This window comes from Panthera pardus, unplaced genomic scaffold (assembly GCF_024362965.1).
Source record: "Panthera pardus isolate Hobbes unplaced genomic scaffold, ASM2436296v1 HiC_scaffold_2, whole genome shotgun sequence".
NCBI lineage: Eukaryota > Metazoa > Chordata > Mammalia > Carnivora > Felidae > Panthera > Panthera pardus.
This window is the reverse complement of record NW_026526765.1, coordinates 25,230,697-25,252,188: the sequence shown is the minus strand read 5'-3', so window position 1 is coordinate 25,252,188 and position 21,492 is coordinate 25,230,697. Positions and strand designations below refer to the sequence as shown.

At 37.0% G+C, this 21,492-nt stretch overlaps 1 protein-coding gene across 3 annotated transcripts; it reads right to left on the bottom strand.

Annotated features, from left to right (window-relative positions):
• Window positions 1-951: 951 nt before the first annotated feature.
• CUNH5orf22 (chromosome unknown C5orf22 homolog) lies at window positions 952-21,393 on the bottom strand. Of its 3 annotated transcripts, none has more exons than XM_019450728.2 (9): window positions 21,210-21,393; window positions 19,580-19,725; window positions 16,950-17,099; window positions 14,361-14,790; window positions 12,296-12,358; window positions 11,939-12,060; window positions 8,138-8,204; window positions 6,206-6,345; window positions 952-2,709 (listed from the first exon to the last, which is right to left on the bottom strand). In XM_019450728.2, exons 1-9 carry the CDS (start codon window positions 21,291-21,293, stop codon window positions 2,577-2,579), a joined length of 1,335 nt encoding a protein of 444 aa, XP_019306273.2. In that variant the 5' UTR covers window positions 21,294-21,393; the 3' UTR covers window positions 952-2,576. The 3 variants fall into 3 exon arrangements, with proteins under 3 accessions (XP_019306273.2, XP_019306276.2, XP_019306275.2); XM_019450731.2 differs by lacking the exon at window positions 21,210-21,393 and adding an exon at window positions 17,520-17,582 and having other exon boundaries at window positions 19,580-19,691; XM_019450730.2 differs by lacking the exon at window positions 19,580-19,725 and having other exon boundaries at window positions 21,210-21,323.
• Window positions 21,394-21,492: the final 99 nt, after the last annotated feature.

Here is a 21,492-nt window from a genome sequence, read left to right as displayed (position 1 = left end):
GTCATAGGGTAGATCTGTTTTTAATTTTTTGAGGAACCTCCATACTGTTTTCCAGAGTGGCTGCACCAGTTTGCATTCCCACCAACAGTGCAAGAGGGTTCCCGTTTCTCCACATCCTCGCCAGCACCTATAGTCTCCTGATTTGTTCATTTTAGCCACTCTGACTGGCATGAGGTGATTATCTCAGTGTGGTTTTGATTTGTATTTCCCTGATGAGGAGTGATGTTGAGCATCTTTTCATGTGCCTGTTGGCCATACAGAAAATATTTCTAAAGAAAAACTTTTCTTCCTCAATACTGAGAAATATATACTTGTTAATACCAAAGCTATAGTCAATGCTTACATTTAAGTCCATTTTCAAGAACTTGCCAAAATCTCATGTGTCAGTGATATGTGTATATAATCCAAAACCCTGTATTGTGGTATTCCTCATTGATATTTAGAACACAGATGAAGGATGTCTTTATAAACTGTTTTTTTTTAAATTTTTAAAAAAATTTTTTTTATTTTAGAGAGACAGAGAGACATGTCAGCAGGGGAGAGAGGCAGATAGACAGAATCTTAAATAGACTCCACACTCAGCACGGAGACTGACTTAGGGCTTGATCCCACGACCCTGGGATCATGATCTGAGCCAAAATCAAGAGACGCTCAAACGAGACACCGAGGTGCCCCTAAACTAAACACCTTATTTGAAATGCCGGTGATATAATTTACCAAATTGGTGGTAGTCAATAGACAGGGACTGAATTTCATTCAAACAGAATTACAGAGCATGAGAACTAAATGATCTGAATGTTCCTAAAATAGAAATTGGTGCCCTTTTATTCCACCTGAATTAAAACGATGCTTGAGTCACATCCTAGTTCATGGGAATTATAACAAATGACTACTGAAGCAGACTCATAAGATCAGTGCTATGAACACACTGAGATCATACACAATTAGTGCTACGGTTTGATTTTAAATCTTTATTTTTTTAATTTCTGTTTTTTGTTTTAAATCTTTAAAATCTCAAAACATACCTTTTTATTTATTTTAGCACACAAAATAATTTACTCATAAAAGTAACATCCGTTTATAGAATTCCAATAAAATTTTTTCAAAACTTAAAAATAAATAGCACTCTTTTGCAATTCTGATTTTACAGAGAAAACTTTTTGGCACATAATGTTCTATCAAAATAGAAAGCTGAATCACTTTGCTTTGCTTTTCACAACAGAAATAGGCATTCACGCTATCAGCCTTGGGAAATTGGTGACGAGAAAAATTCGCAGGAAAATAGCATCATTGGAAAAATGGGATCTGGTGCCATCTATTGAGTGGCAATGGTAATGTGATCTTGGGTATTAGCCATCAAATTAGGTAACATACAATTGCAGTTACATGCAGCTGCACATGTACACATGTGGTCAAGGCCTGACAGTAACATGCAAAATGAAAACAAATGCTATGTTAGGACTGAGGAATGGATGGATGTTTTTTTTCCCCCTTTAAATGCCATCCTACCTTTTAAAGAAGAAGAAATTAGGTAGTGAAAAATAATTGCTGAACATGGGGAATGCTGAAGACGGGAAGACTTTGGTAAATTAAGCAAATGGAAAGTTCTATGATTTAGAGGGACTCAGATAGGGTCTCTTCCTCACGGGGAGGCTGGTGGAAGGCAGTTATGTCTTTGGGTATTTACCGTAGGTCAGAATTAAGGATTTATCTTTTTTTCTACTATTTACATTAAAAGCTAGTTTATTTGAAGAAATTATCAACCCAGACTGCCAATAAAGTGGCACTTAGGAACTGTAATGATAATCGATGCCAATACTGATCATCTGGAGGCACCAAAAACCCTGAAGGGCTTTTCTGATTAGCAAAGAAAATTTTTGTTTTGTTGACTGCTCAAATAGACCTTCTCCATACCAACAATAATGTGAGTTTGCCACAACAGCTGCACCACAACCCTGACAGTCTTGGAAAGGTAGGATTCCTGCAACATTTTCATGGACTAGCAAGTTTATTTATTTATTTTTTTGGTAGCTTTTGAGAATGTTACTTTCTTATTCTGCCAGGATGCCTTGAGTACTAAGAGGATGCCTAAGACATGTTTGTGGTTGCTCCTTCATAATACTTCTCGTAATCCATAATTTGTTTCTTAGCTATCCCCTAAGAGGGCAGGGGGCCTTGTCTATCCTGTTCATCACCATATACCCAGCACTTAATTATGTTTGGCACATGTAAATGCTCAATAAATGTCAGTTGGTTGAGTGAATAAATGAATGAATTTTGTACAGTCCAACTGACCTAGGGGGAAAAAACAACCCGCACAAAATGAGGAAGACTATGATGGAAAGGAAGAAAAATAAGCAACAATCAGTTGGAGGGGGGGAGGGTAGAACTGATGTAAAAAAAAAATTGTCATCATTCAACAACTGATAAGATCTGTTTGAGATTCAAACTATCTGAAAGATTTTAACAAAGTTAATATAAAAACAAAAGTCTTCTCTGGAAGACTCATTTATAATAAGTTAATGAAAACCCTGTTATTACATCAAGATGTTATAGGAACCTAGTGTTTTGTTGTTTCAAGATGGAGAACACTCTGCTAAATACACCAGGTGAATGTCTACAGCCCCATACAGGGAGCTCAGCACATTAAGGACTTTTTCTTGAATGGTGTCAACTTGCTCAGAAGGACAGTAATCGTCCAGACTTGACCTGGAACCGAGAAGGGAAAGAAAAAGAAAAATACACATAAATGTGATCATACTGTGCAGTGAGGAAAAGTCTGCATGTGTTGATTTCAATATAAAATAGAAACGAAGGTGTACTGAATTTTGGAATAATAACAGTTGGAAGCTACTAAATAGTTACTCTATGTCGGGTACATTACATTATATTCTTTAATCTTCTCAGCAACTCTATGAAATAGGTACTTTTACTATCCCTTTAAAAGAATCTAAACAGAAAGATTAACCTGCATAAGTCACATAGCTAGTAAGCGCTAGTGACGGGATTTAAAATGACACAGCATGCTTCAAAGCCTCAGTGCTTTATCATTAGACTGCTGTTTCCCTTAGAGGGAGATATGGGAAATACTGGGGGTTCTTAAGTGAGTGGACATCTTTCCTATCCTTTTATTATGGGTACACTAGGGCTAGAAATTACAAGGGTAGAGTCTTCCCAACTGATAATAGGTTTCTACTTCTACAAACTTTGTTAACAAGCATACAGAATTATCCAGAATCAAATGTGGAGATGTGCTGGTATTAGGATTAGTTTCCTAGATGGTATTAAGGAGAAAAGAGCAAAGTAGGATAAGGCAGGAATCTGTATCTTGGTGACTCTTTGTAGAATCACCAACTACAACTTTAGTTACCAACTAGTTACAATGTCACTGACAATTATAGCCAGATTAAGTTCTGAAATGACTTGATCAGCGTTTCCTGGTTCTGGACTCGGGTGAGGAAAGCCATTTGAGGAGGATGGATTGGAAAGAGTGGCATAGAAATCTTTATGGAAGGAAATGGAGGGGTGTCTGGACGGCTCAGTCAGTTAAGTGTCCAACTCTTGATTTCAGCTCAGGTCATGATCTCCCGGCTGTGGGATTGAGCTCTGAACTGGGCTCTGAGCTGACAGTGTGTAGCCTGCTTGAGATTCTCTCTTTCCCTCTCTCCCTCTCCCCCACCCCCGCCCACTCTCTCTCTTTCTCAAAATAAATAAAAATTAAAAACAACTTAAAAAGGGGTGACTGTGTGGCTCAATTGGTTAAATGTCCAACTTTGGGTCAGGTCATGATCTCACTGCTCGTGAGTTTGAGCTCCGCCTTTAGCTCTGTGCTGACAACTCAAAGCCTGGAGCCTGCTTGGGATCCTGTGTCTCCCTCTCTCTCTGCCCCTCCCCGCTCATGCTCTGTCTCTCTCAAAAATAAATAAAAAACATTTAAAAAAACACAAAAACTTAAAAAGAAAAGAAGGAAATGGAATTAGTTATCTAGTCCTTGTCACAAGTATTTTAGACCTAAATAATCTGTGAGACACAATCTGTGAGACTTCTGATAAACTCATTCTATTCTCTGGTGATCAGGTTATTTTTGAGACTAGATGTAAATATTTAACACACAATAAATAAGACAGAGCGATTAAAATTATTAAATACTACCTAATATATACATATGGATAAAGACCTACTTCAAGGAAGTATCATATATAAAAGTTTAATTTATAAGCCTCAATCAGTCAAAGCTTTCCGGCTTCTTTAAAACAGAGTAGTTCTTGATGGAAACTACCCCCAAGATGTAGTTTTGGAAATCTGTTGGTGCATTTTTGATTGTCACAATGATAACCGAAGGGCCAAGGTGAGAGGACAGGGCTGCTAAAATGCTTGCAACATGCAGGACAGTCCTGCACTATGAATGTGAATATGAATACTTGTCCTGTGTCCTACATACTTTTTTCCAAAGTTCATGGAGCATTCACATAAGTGAAAACCATTTTTAATTTTTTGAGCCTAGAATTTAATACTCTTTTACATATGAACAAAGTATTTTTGAAAATGAATTAAATATAAACTAAATTTCCCAAGAATGCAACTACTCTGTATATTGAGGGAAGACTGGACTTTAAGTTTAGAACTTTACCAGGAAATTGTTATGACCAGAAAAAACATGTCACATGGGGCACCTGGGTGACTCTGTCAGTTAAGCATCTGACTCTTGATTTCAGCTCAGGTCATGATCTCACAGTTCGTGAGACTGAGTTCCACATCAGGCTCTGTGCTCACAGTGCAGAGCCTGCTTGGGATTCTCTCTCCCTCTCTCAAAACAAATAAATAAACTTAAAAAAAAAACCAAACATGTCACTATGGCAGTGCTGTTAGGGTATTTGGCCAATACATCACGTGATTATCTGTCTGCATTTGTAACTGTTACATTTAGAGACTCCTTGTAAAGATGCTAGTCTTGTGTGGCATTTTAATACATACTATTTTATCAATTACTTTTATTTCTTTTATGTTAGGATTTTCTTGTGTGTACACACATATAAACATATGTTTAAATTATGTGTACAGGTATATTATTGCTATAGAATAAATGTTTGTGTCCCCCCCAAATTCGTATATTGAATCCAATCCTCAATGTCATCATATTTTGATTAGATAACAAGGGTGGACCCCTCATGAATGAGATTAGTGCTGTTATAAGAGACCCCAGAGACCTCCTTCACGAGGTTTACAGGGAGAAGACGGCTGTGAACCAGGAAGCAGGTCTTTACCACACTGAATCTGTTAGTAACTTTATCTTAGACCACCCAGCCTCCAGGACTGTGAGAAATGGATTTCTCTTGTTTATAAGCCACCTGGTCTATGGTATTTTTGTTAATGCAGCCTGAATGAACTATGTAGGTTAGATCACCTATGAATTTCATTTCAGGATGGTAAAAAGATGTTACAAAATATTTGTCATAAAATATATAAAGTACTAACCTCATAGTTCCATACAAAACCAGCCCAAAGATGAACACAGAAAAGTTTCATTAAATTGTTGTAACTGTTCAGCAATTATGTTCAAATTTAAAAAATGGCAGCAGCTAAATATTCATTTGTAGGACAAAGAAATAGGAATTCCTGTGTTCATCTGAATAGTATCACCAACTTGAAAGACAAGATAATAAGAATTGTATGTTTTTTGCCAACCATCACTAAGAGGAAAGAGAAAATACAACATCTGAATTTTGAGCTGAGTAGGTAAAAAATTGGTTAGTAATAGTAATCATTAGATTAACCTGTGGAAACTGTATTAATTTCTTATGGCAGCTGTAACAAATTGCCACAAATTTAGCAGCTTAAAGCAACACAAAATTACTACCTTACAGTCTTGTTGGAGATGAGAAGTCCTAAAATAGAGGGGCTAGCAGGGCTGCATTCTTCTCTAGGTTCTAGGGGAGAATGTTTGTCTTTCCAGTTTCTGGAGGCTGTCTGCATTCCTTAGCCTGAGGCCCTATCCTCCATCTTCTAAGCCGAATTCTGACCCTCTTAAAAGGACCACTGTGATCACACTGGTCCACTGGATAATCCAAGGTATTCTCATTTCAAGATCTTTGAGTTAATTACAACTGCAAGGTCCCTTTTCCTATAGAAGGTTACATATCCGCAGGTTCTGGAGATTAGGATGTGAACATCTTTGGCATACCACTATTCAGGCTACCACACTTACCTTGCAATTGTCACGAGAGTAGGTTTTGGTAAATTTTTCAGTAAATAATATACAGACTGAATAAGATACTCAATTTCTTGTTCTGTGCTGATATGGTGAGGAAGTTCTGAATAATCACAGGTTAGACCAGCCTGGTGAACCTGAAAATAAGAAAATTAAGAATTACACTATAAGGCTTTATTGTTTTTAGAAAATTCTTTAACCATTAGAGGACTTGCTGATACATTTTTTAATAATATTGTGGACTGGGATTGTTTTTTCCTTAACAGCTTCTGTGTCACAGAAGTTACCTATTCTCTCAAGTTTTGAAAGAACTGGCCTGTACATTTGTTTGGGCCTGATGCCTTTTGTAGGAATAACTCCTTAACTATTTTTTTTATTTTATAATTATGGATTAACTCAGTTTCTGTCTTTACTTGAGTCTATTTTGACAATTCATATTATCTAGCAAATTATCTATTACACCTAGATTCTAAAAGCTGATATAAAATTGTACATAATATTCTGGTTTTACCTTTTCTTTCAACATATTATTTTATTTTTAAAATACATGCATGTAGTGCTATATTCAAAGTTTTAAGAGGATACAAGGGAGAGTTTTCCTCCTGTCACCAGTTCCTTATATACCCTTTATGTACAATCAAATAGTACTGACATCCATTTATGTGTCTTAAATGTAAATGACTGATGTTCCAGTCTCATAGCACTAAACTGTGCCTGAAAGCTAGAAGTGGCTCACAGGCTAAGATTTTATATCCTTTGCTTGAAGTTTTGAAAACTGGAACTCAAGTATGTCACTGTTTTGCCTACTGTATATAAGTGCAAAGCATGGAAAAAAAAACCATTAATCTGATATTTTATTGGAGGTTCTGAATACACATCAAAAATTTAACTAGGAACAATCCACGTAGTAAAATGATATGAATGTTCTTTTCTACTGAACTGATCAAAACACTTAGTGTTCTAACCCTGCAGCTATAGGCACATCATATTTGATTACATTATCTGCAACCAAGCCCATGCCATCCCTTCTGTCTTTCAACAAACAATGTACAAACCACTCCCAACCAGTGGAAAATCCAGATGTAATATAATGATTATAGCAGACCTGCATGAAGACACATTCAATAATGTCATGTGAACTCAAAACATTTTTAAATCCTAAGGATCTTCTAACTCTATCACTCTTAATAACTGCCATGAAAAAAGGGGTGGACTAAGGCGTTTGGACTAGCTCCAATTTAAGCAAAATATTCTTTTGCTAATATTTTTTATTCTTATAAAGTTGGCATTAAATCAATACATAAACTTCAGTTCAAGTAAGGTGGTTTAATTGTATTCCATAACTAAATAAAACACTAGAACAAAACAATTTATTGGAAGTAAAAGCAGCAGCAGGAGTAAAAGAAGACTTAGAGGTCTTAGTTTTAGCACAAAATCTGAGAAAAGGCACTTGAACTTCAAATAGGAAATTTTATGCCTCAAATACTGAAAAATGATATAAAAATAAAAGAAATTATCATTAGAAGTATTCACTTTTGCCATAGCTTTCAGGTCACTGTTGGCAAACAAAGTCAGCAATACAGCTGATATGGCTGAGATGTACTTGTCAGAACACCTTCTTTTATCTTCCTGCTTGGTTTTTATAATCAGGAAAGTTTTTAGAGGGAGGAAAGAAAGAAGGAGGAAGGGAGTATAAAAATGAATCAATAAAGAAGGGACAACTTTAGAAAGCTTATTTTTTTGGAAAACTTTTCCAATGTTCTGACTTCTAAGAAGTGTGTATTTTTTCATTTCTTCTCATTTTTTAAAAAGAATTCATTTACACTTCCCTGGTACACAAATAAAAGCAAACCACTTAAATAAAAAGTACTTTTTCTACCCAGAAAAATGTCTTTCTAAAGGGTCAATTTTATACTGCAATATATTTACCATTTCATAGTCTGGTACTTCCATCCGTTTTTTCAAACTCTGTACAAGTGGAATTAGTGATTCCATTCTGGAAAAAAGCCACCCCTCAATTAAACATCACACCACCTCAACTAAAATTACAGAAGCAAATGATAGATACGTAACATTTAAAGTATATCTTTAACAATACATTTCACATAATTGAGAAATGAAAGATAAAGACATTCAAATATCATCTTAAAATATTAAGAAATAAATGTTGTTTTTTCTTACTTAAAAAAGTATACGTTGTGTTAAACGTTGAAAATTAACACTCAAGAAACTGAGATTTTCCTTTTTTAAAAATAGAAGCTCTACTGTGATTTAAAATTATTTTGATCAATAAGAAAACTAAGTGCCTTGAGCACATGGTGTTGAAAAAGTTACCCAAAAGTTCAAAAAAAAATTAAGAATATATTTATTGACATACACAATTACACCTGGGAAAGTTCTATACCATTTAGTATACTAACACTAGTGCCTTTAAGTCATTTAAATTTTATTTATTATTTATTTTTGATGCTTTTTATTTTTGAGAGAGTGCACGCAAGCAAGCGGGGGAGAGGCAGAGAGAAATGGAGATAGAATCTGAAGCAGGCTCCAGGCTCTGAGCTGTCGGCACAAAGCTTGACATGGGGCTTGAACTCGTGAACCACGAGATCATGACCTGAACAGAAGTCGGACTTTTAACCAACTGAGCCAACCAGGTGCCCATTATTAAATTTAAATAGAACTCTTTGGGAGTCCTGACTGATGTTTCTAGTATTTTGCCTTCCCCATCAATATCTATGCAACTGCTAGGAGGGAAAAAAGAAAGAAAGAGGGGGTCATGGAGACCTATCTATCCACTCATTCTGTTATTCTCTTTTTATGAAAAAACTTTCTGGTCTTCTAGACCCTAATCACCTACTTTATTTCTTTTTTTTTTTTTTTTTTCTTTCTGAGGGTAGGAACCCCTGCCCATTTATTATTATTTTTTTAATATGAAATTTATTGTCAAATTGGTTTCCATCTACTTTATGTACTTCTTAAGGAACAGTGAAGACTCCTTCATGCTGAGGGTCTGGCTCTTCAGGGGCATGGTAAATTTGGGGAGATTCTTCTTGCTATCTCACCCACTTTTCCTTTGTGCTATTCTATTTTCCCTCCATTCCAATCATGGTCTGGACTCATTTCTGTTGTAGCCTCATTGTTTCTTCAACTCTGTGACAGAACTCTGCAGGTGCTGAAGAGTTAACTGGGCATGCTTACCAGGCACAGTGGGTTTCAGTGAAAGTGGCCCCATCTATAGGCTAGATCCAGGACTCCAAGGTTTTCATGCTATTTTAAGTTTTAAACTCGGCTTGAGACATCACAAATTCACAAAATAGTAGGTACTTTTCAATGTTTCTAGGAAGAATCATGTTCTGTGAGATATTTCTAGATCTCCCTCTTCCATCATAATTTCAAGAAGGAGGGAATCATTTTTTGAATGAGTTCCCTATACTGAAGAAGAAGAGCATTAACTGATGTTAAAGTGCCTGGTCAATATTTATTGATGTGATGAATACAATTATGGTTTTTATTCCATACTACTCTTTTTTTAGAGATAATAAAGTTTTAAAATGTTTATATTTCAGGGAGGTTTCTCAATATTTGAAACAAAAATTACACTGAATATTTTGAATAGGTAATACATACACATAGCAAAAGATGTTTCTCCCTCATAACTTCATCTATTAGCCATACAATTCCTCTCTCCAGAGGCAACCTCTATTCCAGTTTCCTATGTATTCTTCTAGAAATCTGATGAATTATTACCAATAACAATGACATAATAAACCTTAGTGGCCCAAAGAACTATGATTCTAACTTTCTAATTTATGTTGGTATCTTATGACTGATTTCTTACATTTACACTGTGGAGAATAATCTGTTTGTGAGAGATCAGTTTGAAAATAAGCTGGTTCTGGTCTTCCTATGCTCATGGGGACAAAAAAGTTGATGTCTGATGGTTCCATTTTAGTTTTCAGGCTTTTTGTTGAGTCTATATGATTTAAAGAATTATTTCAAAGACTCAACATCACTAATCATTAAGGAAATGCAAACCAACACCACAGTAAGAAATTACCTCACATAAGTCAGAATGGCTAGTATCAAAGAACAAGAAAAGAACAAGTGTCGGTGAGGATGTGGAGAAAAGGAAGCCTTTGTGCACTGTCTGTAAAAATGTAAACTGGTACAGCCACTATGGAAAATAGTATGGAGGTTCCTCAAAAAATTAAAAATAGAAATACCATATGATCCAGTAATTTGGTATTTATTCAAAGAAAACAGAAACACTAATTTGAAAAGATATATCCACTCCTATTGTTACTGCAGTATTATTTGTTATAGTCAAGATATGAAAGCAACCCAAGTGTCCATCGATAGACAAATGAATAAAGAAAATGTAAGACAGATATATGCACATACACATGTCTATGTATACAATGGAATATTACCCAGACATAAAAAAGAATGAAATCTTGACATGTATGACAACATGGATGAACCTAGAGTATCATGCTCAGTGAAGTAAGTTTGATAAGTACCACATGATTTCACTTGTGCAATCTAAAGCAGAACAAATGAACAAACAAAAACAGAAACAGACTCATAAATACAGAGAACCAGTGGCTGCCAGAGGGGGTGGGGAGACAGGTGAAACAGGTGAAGGGGATTAAGAGGTCCAAATTTCCAGTTATAAAAATAAGTCACAGGAATAAAAACTAAAACATAGGGAATACAGTCAATGGTATAATAATATTGTATAGTAACAGGTGGTAACCACATTTATTGTGGTGAGCACTACAGAATATATCGAATTGTCGATTCATTATGTTGTATACCTGAGACTAATATAATATTGTACGTCAACTACACTTCACTAGAAAAAAATAGAATTAGTTCCAAGAAAAGTAACTACACTATTTATGTCAACATTCTTTCAAACTTGCTTTTTAACACTAAAGGCACTCTTCACCCCACCCTATAAATCGACAAATGATCACACGAAAAGAACTTTGTCTTCATGTTTTCAAGGTAATGTTAATGCTGAGATTGGCCAAATGAAATTGGCCAAATAGATGACCTGATGAAGAATCCAGCTTTCAAATCGTGCTTCCTCATATGATGGGCAGTTTTGACCTTCTACTCATATTGGGTTATCCTTAAAAGGAAGCAAATTTTCACATTTTAATTTACCAATCTAGTAATTTACTTTTTTATTGATAGGTTAAATTTTTTTTTTCTTACTCTCCTTTGAATGGGGGCTGTCTTACAAATCATTAATCTTCTGTAAGACCCAGCACCACATCTTATAGGAGCAGCTACTGCACAATGATTAAAAGCATACCCACTTACTATGGGACTCAGAGCAACTTAAACCTCTGTGTCTTAGCTTCCTCACCTATAAAATGAACACAAAGTCTTAAGATTATTAGAAGGAATAAATGAGATAAATGCAAGAAAAAAATCTTACAACTGGGCATATAGATAGCACCTAGTAAAGGCTAGCTATTGCTAGTAAATTTGTGTTGGCATTTTTTTTTTTAAGATACTATTTTTAAGTAAGCACTACACCCAATGTGGGGCTCCAACTCACAACCCTGAGATCAAGCATCACATGCTCTACAAACTGAGCCAGCCAGCATCCTTGTGTTGGCATTTAATACTAATTTTTAAAAAGTAATTTATCTAGCAAACTTAAAAATATATCTAGGACTGAAATAAAGTTGGGGAAAAAATGTTTCAAGGTCTTACCCAGGGTTTGAAGCCCATTTCTGTACAGTTTCTTCATCATCACCATCACACAAATCAGCAAAAGCAGCTTCTAAATCTTCTAACTGATGAATTCGAGTATCAACACAATCTACCAAATCTTCCTTTAAGTACATTGAAAAGCCAAGATTATAATTTTTCTTTGAAAAAGCAAGTGAAATTCCATTACAATGAAAATATCAGTTCAATTAGTTAAACCATGACTTGTAAGTACTAACCATGGGTTTACCCAATAAACACACAAAGATTCTGGTGAGATGTCCGAGAGCACTCTAACGGGCTATAAGATATTATTAGATATGTAACAGACAAAACGCAAAAGAAATAAATGAAGGATACCTCTGTCAGGTTGGCATCAGGCTTTTTAAATTGGTACAACTCTTGTAAGATTTTGTATTCTTCCTGGAAAACAAAACAAAAACCCATATAGTAGGGAAAAAAAACCTAATTTTTTTGATGATATTCTTTAAGTAAAAATGGCTGTGATATTAGGAAGATAGATAATTATTTAAAAATCAGTCTGTGAAAATCCAGCAAATGTATAGTTCAGATATCATTATAAACACTGTCATTTCTATACTGACAAGAATGTATGAAATAGCTATGGAAAAGACTTGATATGAAAGAAGATTTTTAATAATATTCTACTCTACAAATTGGTACATCCTAGGATCTGAACAGATTTTCGCTATTTACAGGAAATATACATGTCCTGAATAACAAAAGAACGCTCCAGGTTCAGTTTGCAGCCCTTTCCCTAGCTGCAAAAAGGAACCCTGAAATTTAAAGGTGATAGGGGAGGCAGTTACAATCGAAGAAGGATACTTTCTAAGCACTGACTTTGCAGGAGAGTGTCTCTCTTCATTCAGCACGCTAAATAGCCCCATAATACATGGGTATATCTGGCTCCAAAATCCCATTTAGGAGTATTGTTGAGAAGAAATTATATGCAAGAGCTGAAGTTCACAAAGCACAGTGTTGTGCCACTACCCTCACTGTAATAATCCTGTGACTTGGGTGTGATTATTTTGATTTTATACTTGAACTGTGGGTCAGAAAGGTTAAGTAACTTTCCCAAGAAGCGATAAGCAGAAGCAACAAACAGAACTTAACTCACTCTGGACTTCTGCACATGCTCTTTAAAAAAGGTAAACAAGTGACTTTAACTACATTAAAAAAAGTCTATTAAATTATAAAGTATACTACATGCTCTCTTCCAAAAGTTCCATAGTACCAAATGGTATAAAGGATACAAAAATCTCCACTACCCAGGTTTCCTGATAGTACTGGAAAAGGAATACCTGCCATTAAGTTCCTTATGTAACTTTTTAGAAATTTTCATTAAAAATATTTGATGAGTATATTTGTAAAATAAATTCCTAAAGTCAGTTTCTTCAGCTTTCAGACACGCCTATTCTTCAAGTTTTCTAAATAGCTCTAAGGTCATTTCATAATTCTAAGAACTTGTGGTTATAGTCACTGGCTCCAAATACAACAGCAGGAAGAAATAGAGAGCAATTTTTCTCCCTTATTTACAAGTTGGGAAAATACTCTAGGTCCCCCATTCTTGTTCCAGATTACACTAAATCCTCAAATCTTACCTATTTTTAATCATTACCTACTTAGAGGTCTTTAATAACTTAGATAAACCACCATGGCTTCTTATACGTACATATTATGATTGTAAGGTGCAACATCGTTGTTATAATCAAACACTGAATTTGGGTAGAAAAAACACAGTTGATCTGAATCACTGAAATAGGTCTGAATAACCTCCCAAATGTTGAAGAAAGCAGTTGTGCCCATAAAATGCACCTAGGAATGCTCATTTGGATCATGAATTTACCAGTTTCTTAAATGCCTAGTTCTATCTCAGATCTGTGCATACTAATATTGTCTGGTGATTTGCATTTAAGATCTGATGAGGTACCCTACAGATTAGAGGCCTGAATCATTAGCTGCAAATAGTACATGTGTGATCAGGCACCTGATTGTTCAGTGAAAAATCTGTCACACAGGGCTTTCTTTACATGTATAGAATATCTCTGGAAAGATACACCAAGAAACTGGTGATGTTTCTTTCTTAGTTTTTTCAACTACCCATGTACGTATTACCTCAATAAACACAAAATAAATACTATCTAGAGCAGGGATTTGCAACCCACAGCTCACAACCTGTTTTTGTCAAGTTAAGAAAGGTACATATAAACTTCAATTTAAAAAAAAGGTATGTATAATTTAAAAATGTTTAAATACAACAAGGAAGAATGTGTGATAGAGACCATATGGTACCCCCAATAAAGTAATTAATATCTGGTTGCTTGCAGAAAATTTGCTGAGCCCTGATCTAGAGAAATGTCATATAATCCTCAAGATCTACATTTTAAAAATGCCACACGTTTACCTGAGTGAACATTTCTTTGAAGGGATTCTTGACTGAAAAAAAATCCAAGTCAATATCCAAAACAAATGCATCCCCTTTCCTCAAAATTTCTAGAATTTCCCCAGTGCTGACTGTTGTCTGGCATTCTTGGCTTTCAGAAAAGCATGGATGTGACTGCTCTAGGCAAGTTTGGCCCTTCTTCTGTGTCACTGTGTCCTTTTCCAGTCCTTCTGAATAAGAGTCACAGTTAGTAGAGGCAGTGTTTTCTGCATCTTCCAGTGCTAGCTTTGGCTTCTTAGCAGAAGACACCGCATCATTTTCTTCTTGATTGTTACAGAGTTTGTAAGGTTTCACCATAATCACATCCAATTGCAAAGGTTTTTGGTTCTCTAGCTGGTCTTCAGTTACATAAAGACCGTCACTTAGAAAGTAATGATCTGTACTTGTAACCCTGCATTAGAGGAAAAAACTATTTTAAAGACAAATGGACAAATTAGCTGACATTTCATATAGTATTTCCAAAGCACTCAGAAACATAACAAAGAACATATTTAACAAAAGCTAAGAACTATCCCTACTTTTTGTAATTCCTGTTCTTCTGCAGAAATAGCATTCCCCAAATTTTTAGCTGGGCACACAACTGCCCAAAGACTGTTAAGTAAAGATTTCATAATCTACCTTGCAGCCAGGTGTGGCCATTTGACTAAGTTCTGGCCTAAGGCTGTGAATGGAAAAGAAGTGTATAAAACCTTGCTCTCCTTTCCTCACTGACTGACATATGAACATGGAAGTGGCAAGCCCACCTTGGACTATGAGGACAAAGGCAATACTCTAGAGATGAAGCAAAAAGATAAAAGGAACTGGAGTTGCTGAACTGGTAAACTGCCACAAAGGTCCTGGGCTGCATGTGGTAAACTCTCATATGAGAAAGAAATAAATGATCTTCTTTAATTAACCTAGTGTGTGTATGTTTTTTTAACTTAAAAAAATATTTATTTTTGAGAGAGAAGAGAGAGAGGAGACAGAGCGTGAGCGAGGAAGGGGCACAGAGCGAAAGAGACACAGAATCTGAAGCAGGCTCCAGGCTCGGAGCTGTCAGTAGAATCTGAGTCAGGGTTTGAACTCATGAACTGTGAGATCATGACCTGAGCTGAACTCGGATGCTTAACCAAATGACCCACCAAGGGGCCCCTTTAAGCTAGTGTTTTGGAGCTCATATCAGCTGAAACTTTAACCAAATAATCACTTATGAGAAAAATTGTATCTGGAAATAATTTCTCTTAACAGACACTCCCTCCGATGTGTTTCAAAGCTTTGTCAAATTTTATATGAACATATTTTAATATGAAAAGCAACTTAAAAATGTTATACATATGCACAATGCATTTTACAAGTTACAGATTTCTACTCGTAAGTTCTTAGCTTTTCACTATTTTATGCCTTAGTAAATACTTTGAAAAGCAAAACTAAGTGCTTCTTCCAGAGGCAGGCTCTATCCAACTAAAATAAAGGTCAGTATTTATTTTCTACTCCCCCTCCTCCAGTTATACAGCCTTAAATTTAAAAAGGTATTAATTTTCCAAAATAAGATTAATGACATAATAAAGCTAATATCCAGGCTTCTTATAAATTATGCCATCCTAAGAAAGACAAAGCCTGTATCCTCCAAACTAAATTTGCATTCTTCTTTTTTTCTTTTAATTTTATTTTTAACGCTTATTTATTTTTGAGACAGAGAGAGACAGAGCATGAACAAGGGAGGGTCAGAGAGAGAGGGAGACACAGAATCAGAAGCAGGCTCCAGGCTCTGAGCCATCAGCCCAGAGCCCGACGCGGGGCTCGAACTCATGGACCGCGAGATCGTGACCTGGGCTGAAGTCGGACGTCTAACCGACTGAGCCACCCAGGCGCCCCTGCATTCTTCTTTAATAAAGGACCCTTCACATTCATCTCATCACAAGAGAATGTAGAAAGTCAAGAACATGTTGATATTTATAAAGATAATTACAGTATTGCAATACACATAAAACATTGATTAAACTGCTTATACAACAAAAATAGTTGCACATGTAACTCAAGTCAGAGAATGCTGTAATTTAATTTAGGTTAATTACCTAAAGCTAGTCATAGTACTAAAATGAAAACTCCAAATCTACTTTTTAGCTATTGGATTTACAAAAAAAAAAAACAAAAAAAACAAAAACCCAAAATGAGATAATTTTGCTTTTCCACTGCTAACTGTTAAATTCAGTGGACAATAGTTATATTGTAAGGAAATAGCATTTCCTTAAATATATAAATCATTAAATATATATATCTATAAGGTATTTCACTGATTTAACGGAATTAGTCATCAATGGAGCCCGAATTCCAGAAGATGGAGACCATATTATTCAAAACCAACTTGACTAGCAACAAAATATAAATGACATGTGAAGAAGGTCCAGAGACATGAAAGCTTGGTTCCTGGTGTTTTGAGAACTATTTAAATAGTTGAGGCTTAATCTGACCCTATCTGTATGTAGAGAACTTACAAGTTATTATGGGGATTCAAAGTAAGATAAAAGAAGAATTCATTCCCTTTCACACTCACAAATATGATGACATTACCTGATGGTTGTGGTAGAAGTGTCTCTGCCTACTAAAAAGTGATGTTTCCCCTCTCTGATTTGCTGAGCCCACGTGGGATGAAGCCATAGAACATGAGAAAAATGGCCAGCATAAACCGCAGGCATAATCCAATTCTCAATACTTAATTCTCTGGAAAAGAAATAGAAAGCATGAAAGAAATAGAAATAGAAAGAATAGAAAGAAAGAATAGAAAGCATGAGTGGGTTTTCCAAATGTAATTTCACCCAGAACAAGATTTTAACAATTTTCATAATGACATCAAGGGCTTATTTCCCTTTTTCATTGTACTGACATTTGCACTAACAGTGCAAAGCAATGGTGGGTTGATGTCCTGAGATTAATCAAGGCAACAGCATCAACTCTACTAGTAGTCACTGTATTCTTCACTACCAAACACCACTGACCCCTCCCAAAGCCAGTTTCATGTAAAAAAAAAAAAAAAAAAAAAAAGCCAGTTTACTAGTTTACTAAACCTTGATCCTGAATATACATTTTAAATAGTCTGTGCAGTAAAATGAGAAATGCGCAAAAAGTACTTCTGCTACATACTTTGAGGTACCATGGTTGTTTCAAGGAAAAGTACTTGTGACTGAATTGAAAACACCATTTTTCCTGAAAGAAAGATTGATCAACATACAATGGTTATTCAGACTTGAAACTGAGTTGTTGGATTTCCACATTCGAACTGAGCTTTAAGAACCACTACTTGTCAAGTTTTGGTATGGTACTGAATATTCATAATTATCTGAAAAAGCTATGAAAATACTGTTCCTAAATTTTCTTCATATAGTTCCACCAAAACAACATATGGCAACAAATCGAATGCAGAAGGAGATAGGAGAAATAGCTGTCTCTTATAAAGGCAAATATTAAAGAGATGGGAAAAAAACTTAAATATTGTTATTCTTCTCCCCAGATACTTTGCTTTAGAAAATACATTTTTCATAAAAATATCATATTTATGGTAACACATACAGGTCTATTAATTTGAATGAATTATTACTTTAAACATTTCTCAGTTTTAATTTCAAATACGGTAAATGTCAATAGATGTAAGCTACACTTAGAAGAAAGCTCAGTAATTTTTAGGAATATACAGGAATCCTGAGACTAAAAAGTTTAAGAATTATTCTACAACTGTACAGTCTGCATACTTATAATAACTTTTTTCAATTTCTAAAATATGAAATCTCTAAATTTATAAAAGAGACTAACAACAATGGTAGCGCTACCACATTTCTTTAGAAATTAGCGCTCTAGGGGCGCCTGGATGGCTCAGTCGGTTGAGCATCTGACTGGCTCAGGTCATGATCTCATGGTTTGTGGGTTCGAGCCCTGCGTAGGGGTCTGTGCTGACAGCTCTGAGCCTGCAGCCTGCTTTGGATTCTGTGTCTCCTTCTCCCTCTACCCCTCCCTCACTTGTACTCTGTCTCTCATAATTAAATAAATAAATAAATAAAATAAATAGTGCTCTAAAATGGGGTTCTGGAAAAAGTTAACTAAAAGAAATGTGGTAGGTTAAAATTAATTCATGTAAACATCTATCTCTTAATTTTATATTATAAATAAAAGTTACTGCTATGTAACTTTTTACCTGATATGAGTAGACTACATTCTAACAAAATGCATACATAAACAGTGGCAGAATTTCAGAGAACTTTATTACTAAAGAAAGGCTTATAAGTCAATGTTTATAGATACATTAGGTATGATCCTTCCTGTGGATTGAGGTACAAATTGCGAGGTTGGAAGGACAATACTGGAAGAAAGGATATACAAATTAAAGATGTGTTGCCTATATAATTATTGAATAATGTGTTTAAGACACATTATCTTGTGCCTTAGTATTCAGACTTTTTAAGTGGAGGGGTAGGGAGAACTGGCTCAAGTAACATCTAAAGTCTCTTCTACTTCTTTCATTGGCTGGGCCACATTTTTTTTTTTTTAAATCAGATTTTATTTAATTAATTAATTAATTAATTTAATGTTTATTTGTTTTGAGAGAAAGAGAACATGAGTGGAGGAGAGACAGAGAGACACAGAACCCGAGGCAGGATCTAGGCTCTGAGCTATTAGTACAGACAGCAATGTGGGGCTTGAACCCACAAACCAGGAGATCATGACCTATGCCGAAAACTGGATGCTTAATGGGCTGAGCCACCCAGGTGCCCCAGGCTACCTGTTTTTGTAAATAAAGGTTTATTGGAACACAGCTACACTCACTTGTTACATAGTGTCCACCGTTGCTTTCATACTACAAGGGCAGAGATAAGTAGTTGCAAGGCAGACTGTATGGCCAGCAAGCCTAAAATATTTAATATCTGGCTCTTTATGAAAAAGTCAACAATTGGTGTAATTAAAATAAAACAGGCAAAGAAAAGAAAAAGAAAACACACGAGCTCGGCAAAGTCTAGTTCCCTTAATAGTTCATCACATCTGCAAATTGTATTTCAAGCAAATAAAAGATCTCTAACAGGGGTGCCTGGCTGGCTGTTGGTGGAGCATGCAACTCTTGGTCTCAAGCTCTTGAGTTCGAGCCCCACACCAGGGGCAGAGTTCACTTAAAAACAAAACAAAACAAAATATCATTAACAAAAATCACGTATTACCCAAAAAGTGTTTCCTTGTCAAACACAGTGTCAGCTGGCATATTCACAGGAATAAGGAGGTCTGGATGTGAATCGAAATGCACAAAACTTATATTACTGGCAGGAAGATGCTTTGAGCCAATGGCCCGGTATATGTAAGGCAGGACCTGTAAAAACACATGCACACATTCAGAATTGGCACTGAAATCATGAGCATCCGCTCAGCTGCAGACTGAGAAACCATGCTAAACGTAGCCGCCCGGAGTTCGAAGCGCACCGAATCGTTAAACGGTAGGCAAATACGAAATCTGTTCGTCCTAGGTGGGTTTAGATAACGTTCTCCAGCTTTTTTCCCTCAGAAGTCCCAGGTTGCACCTCCAAAGGCCTTAATGGGCATCTCTTGCTGCCATCTTGCCCCCAACACAAACTCAGAAGATGAAGCGGGTAAACAGATGGGCTCTCAGGAAAAGACCGGGTAATGAAGACACATTCCGGCATTAAGGGTGTGTTCAAGCCACCCTGGGTCTCCTGGCCTTTTCCACACCTTAGGATGGTGCAGCCGGGCTAGGTAGTCTGTCAAGCTCTGTTGCTCTAGATTTAAACCGGAAATGGACAGCACCGCTTAACCCACGCTTGGCTTTTGCTCAGGTCCATGCACTCTATCTCTAGGTCCTGGGAAACCCAACTTCCCGCCTCTCCTCTTAACTTTCTCCATCCAAAAATCCGGAGCCCACTCCTTCCCTCTTTCATATCCGGACAATCCCCAAGGTCTACTAATTAAAAAAAAAAAAAAAAAAAAAGTCTTAGATGCATGATCCTCCCTCATAGGCTTCCAGAAGACCAGATAAAGGCACCATTTTAGCTACTCCAAAGTAGCCCTGCCATAAAAAATAGAAAACACCTTCAGTGTTTACAAACGCAGGGCTCTGTGTTAGAAGATTCATAAGGAAGCTTTTTAATGTTTATTTTTGACAGAGAGAGAGCGCGAGAGAGCGAGCGAGAGACAGAACGCAAGCGGGGGAGTGCCAGAGAGGGAGCGAGACGCAGAATCCGCAGCAGGCTCCAGGCTCAGCGCTGCCCGCACAGAGCCCCAGGCGGGGTTGAACCCCCGAGACCGTGACCTGAGCCGAAGTCGGATGCTTAACCGACTGGGCCACCCGGGCCACCCCATATTGAAGGATTTATGTACACACCCAGCACACAATAACAGCAGCGGCCCTACGGGTGCTAAGGTGATAGTCCCGTTTCGCAGATGACAGCCCCACATTCTTTGCTAAAACCTTCCCACCTACACGGCAGGACTGTGTTGGAGACGCCAGGGAGAGCTGGAAGCCTCCGTTAAGAAGCAGGTAAAGGACACGGGACTCTGCAGTCAGAATGCGCAGGTTCGAAGCCCGACGCCACCAGTTGTTGGTTGTGGGATTTCTGGGCAAATCGCGAGGGTTAAATGAATTGCCCGACGCATACTCAGCGAACCATAAATGTCAGGGCCTGTTCCTCCCAGTTAGTCATTTTGGTGTTTTTTTCCCCACAGCAATGGAACTCGCGCGGGTAACAAATTCCGATTATCTCCGGCCTTCGATGCCGAGGCTCCGCCGCCTCCCGGGCCCTCACGCGATTCTGCCTCAGGACCCAGCAGTCGCCGGCTCACCTCCTGGTGATCCTCCACGACCCACACTGGGAGTTTGGAGTAGCGCCGGAGGCGAGCGCGCTCTCCCACAGAGTCTGCGCTCATGGTTTCCCTGTCAGCGTCCTTGCCAGCCGCAGTGCCGAGGCTAGGACTCCCGAAAGCGGGAGCTGCGGCCTCACAGACCCTCCCGGGTGGAAACGCGCGCTCACCCGGTTGTGGTTCCTTATTGGAAGATGTAGAGGACAGGGGGCGGGCGCCGAGGGGTTCTACAAAGACTATTGGCTTAATTATCCATCGCTCTAGT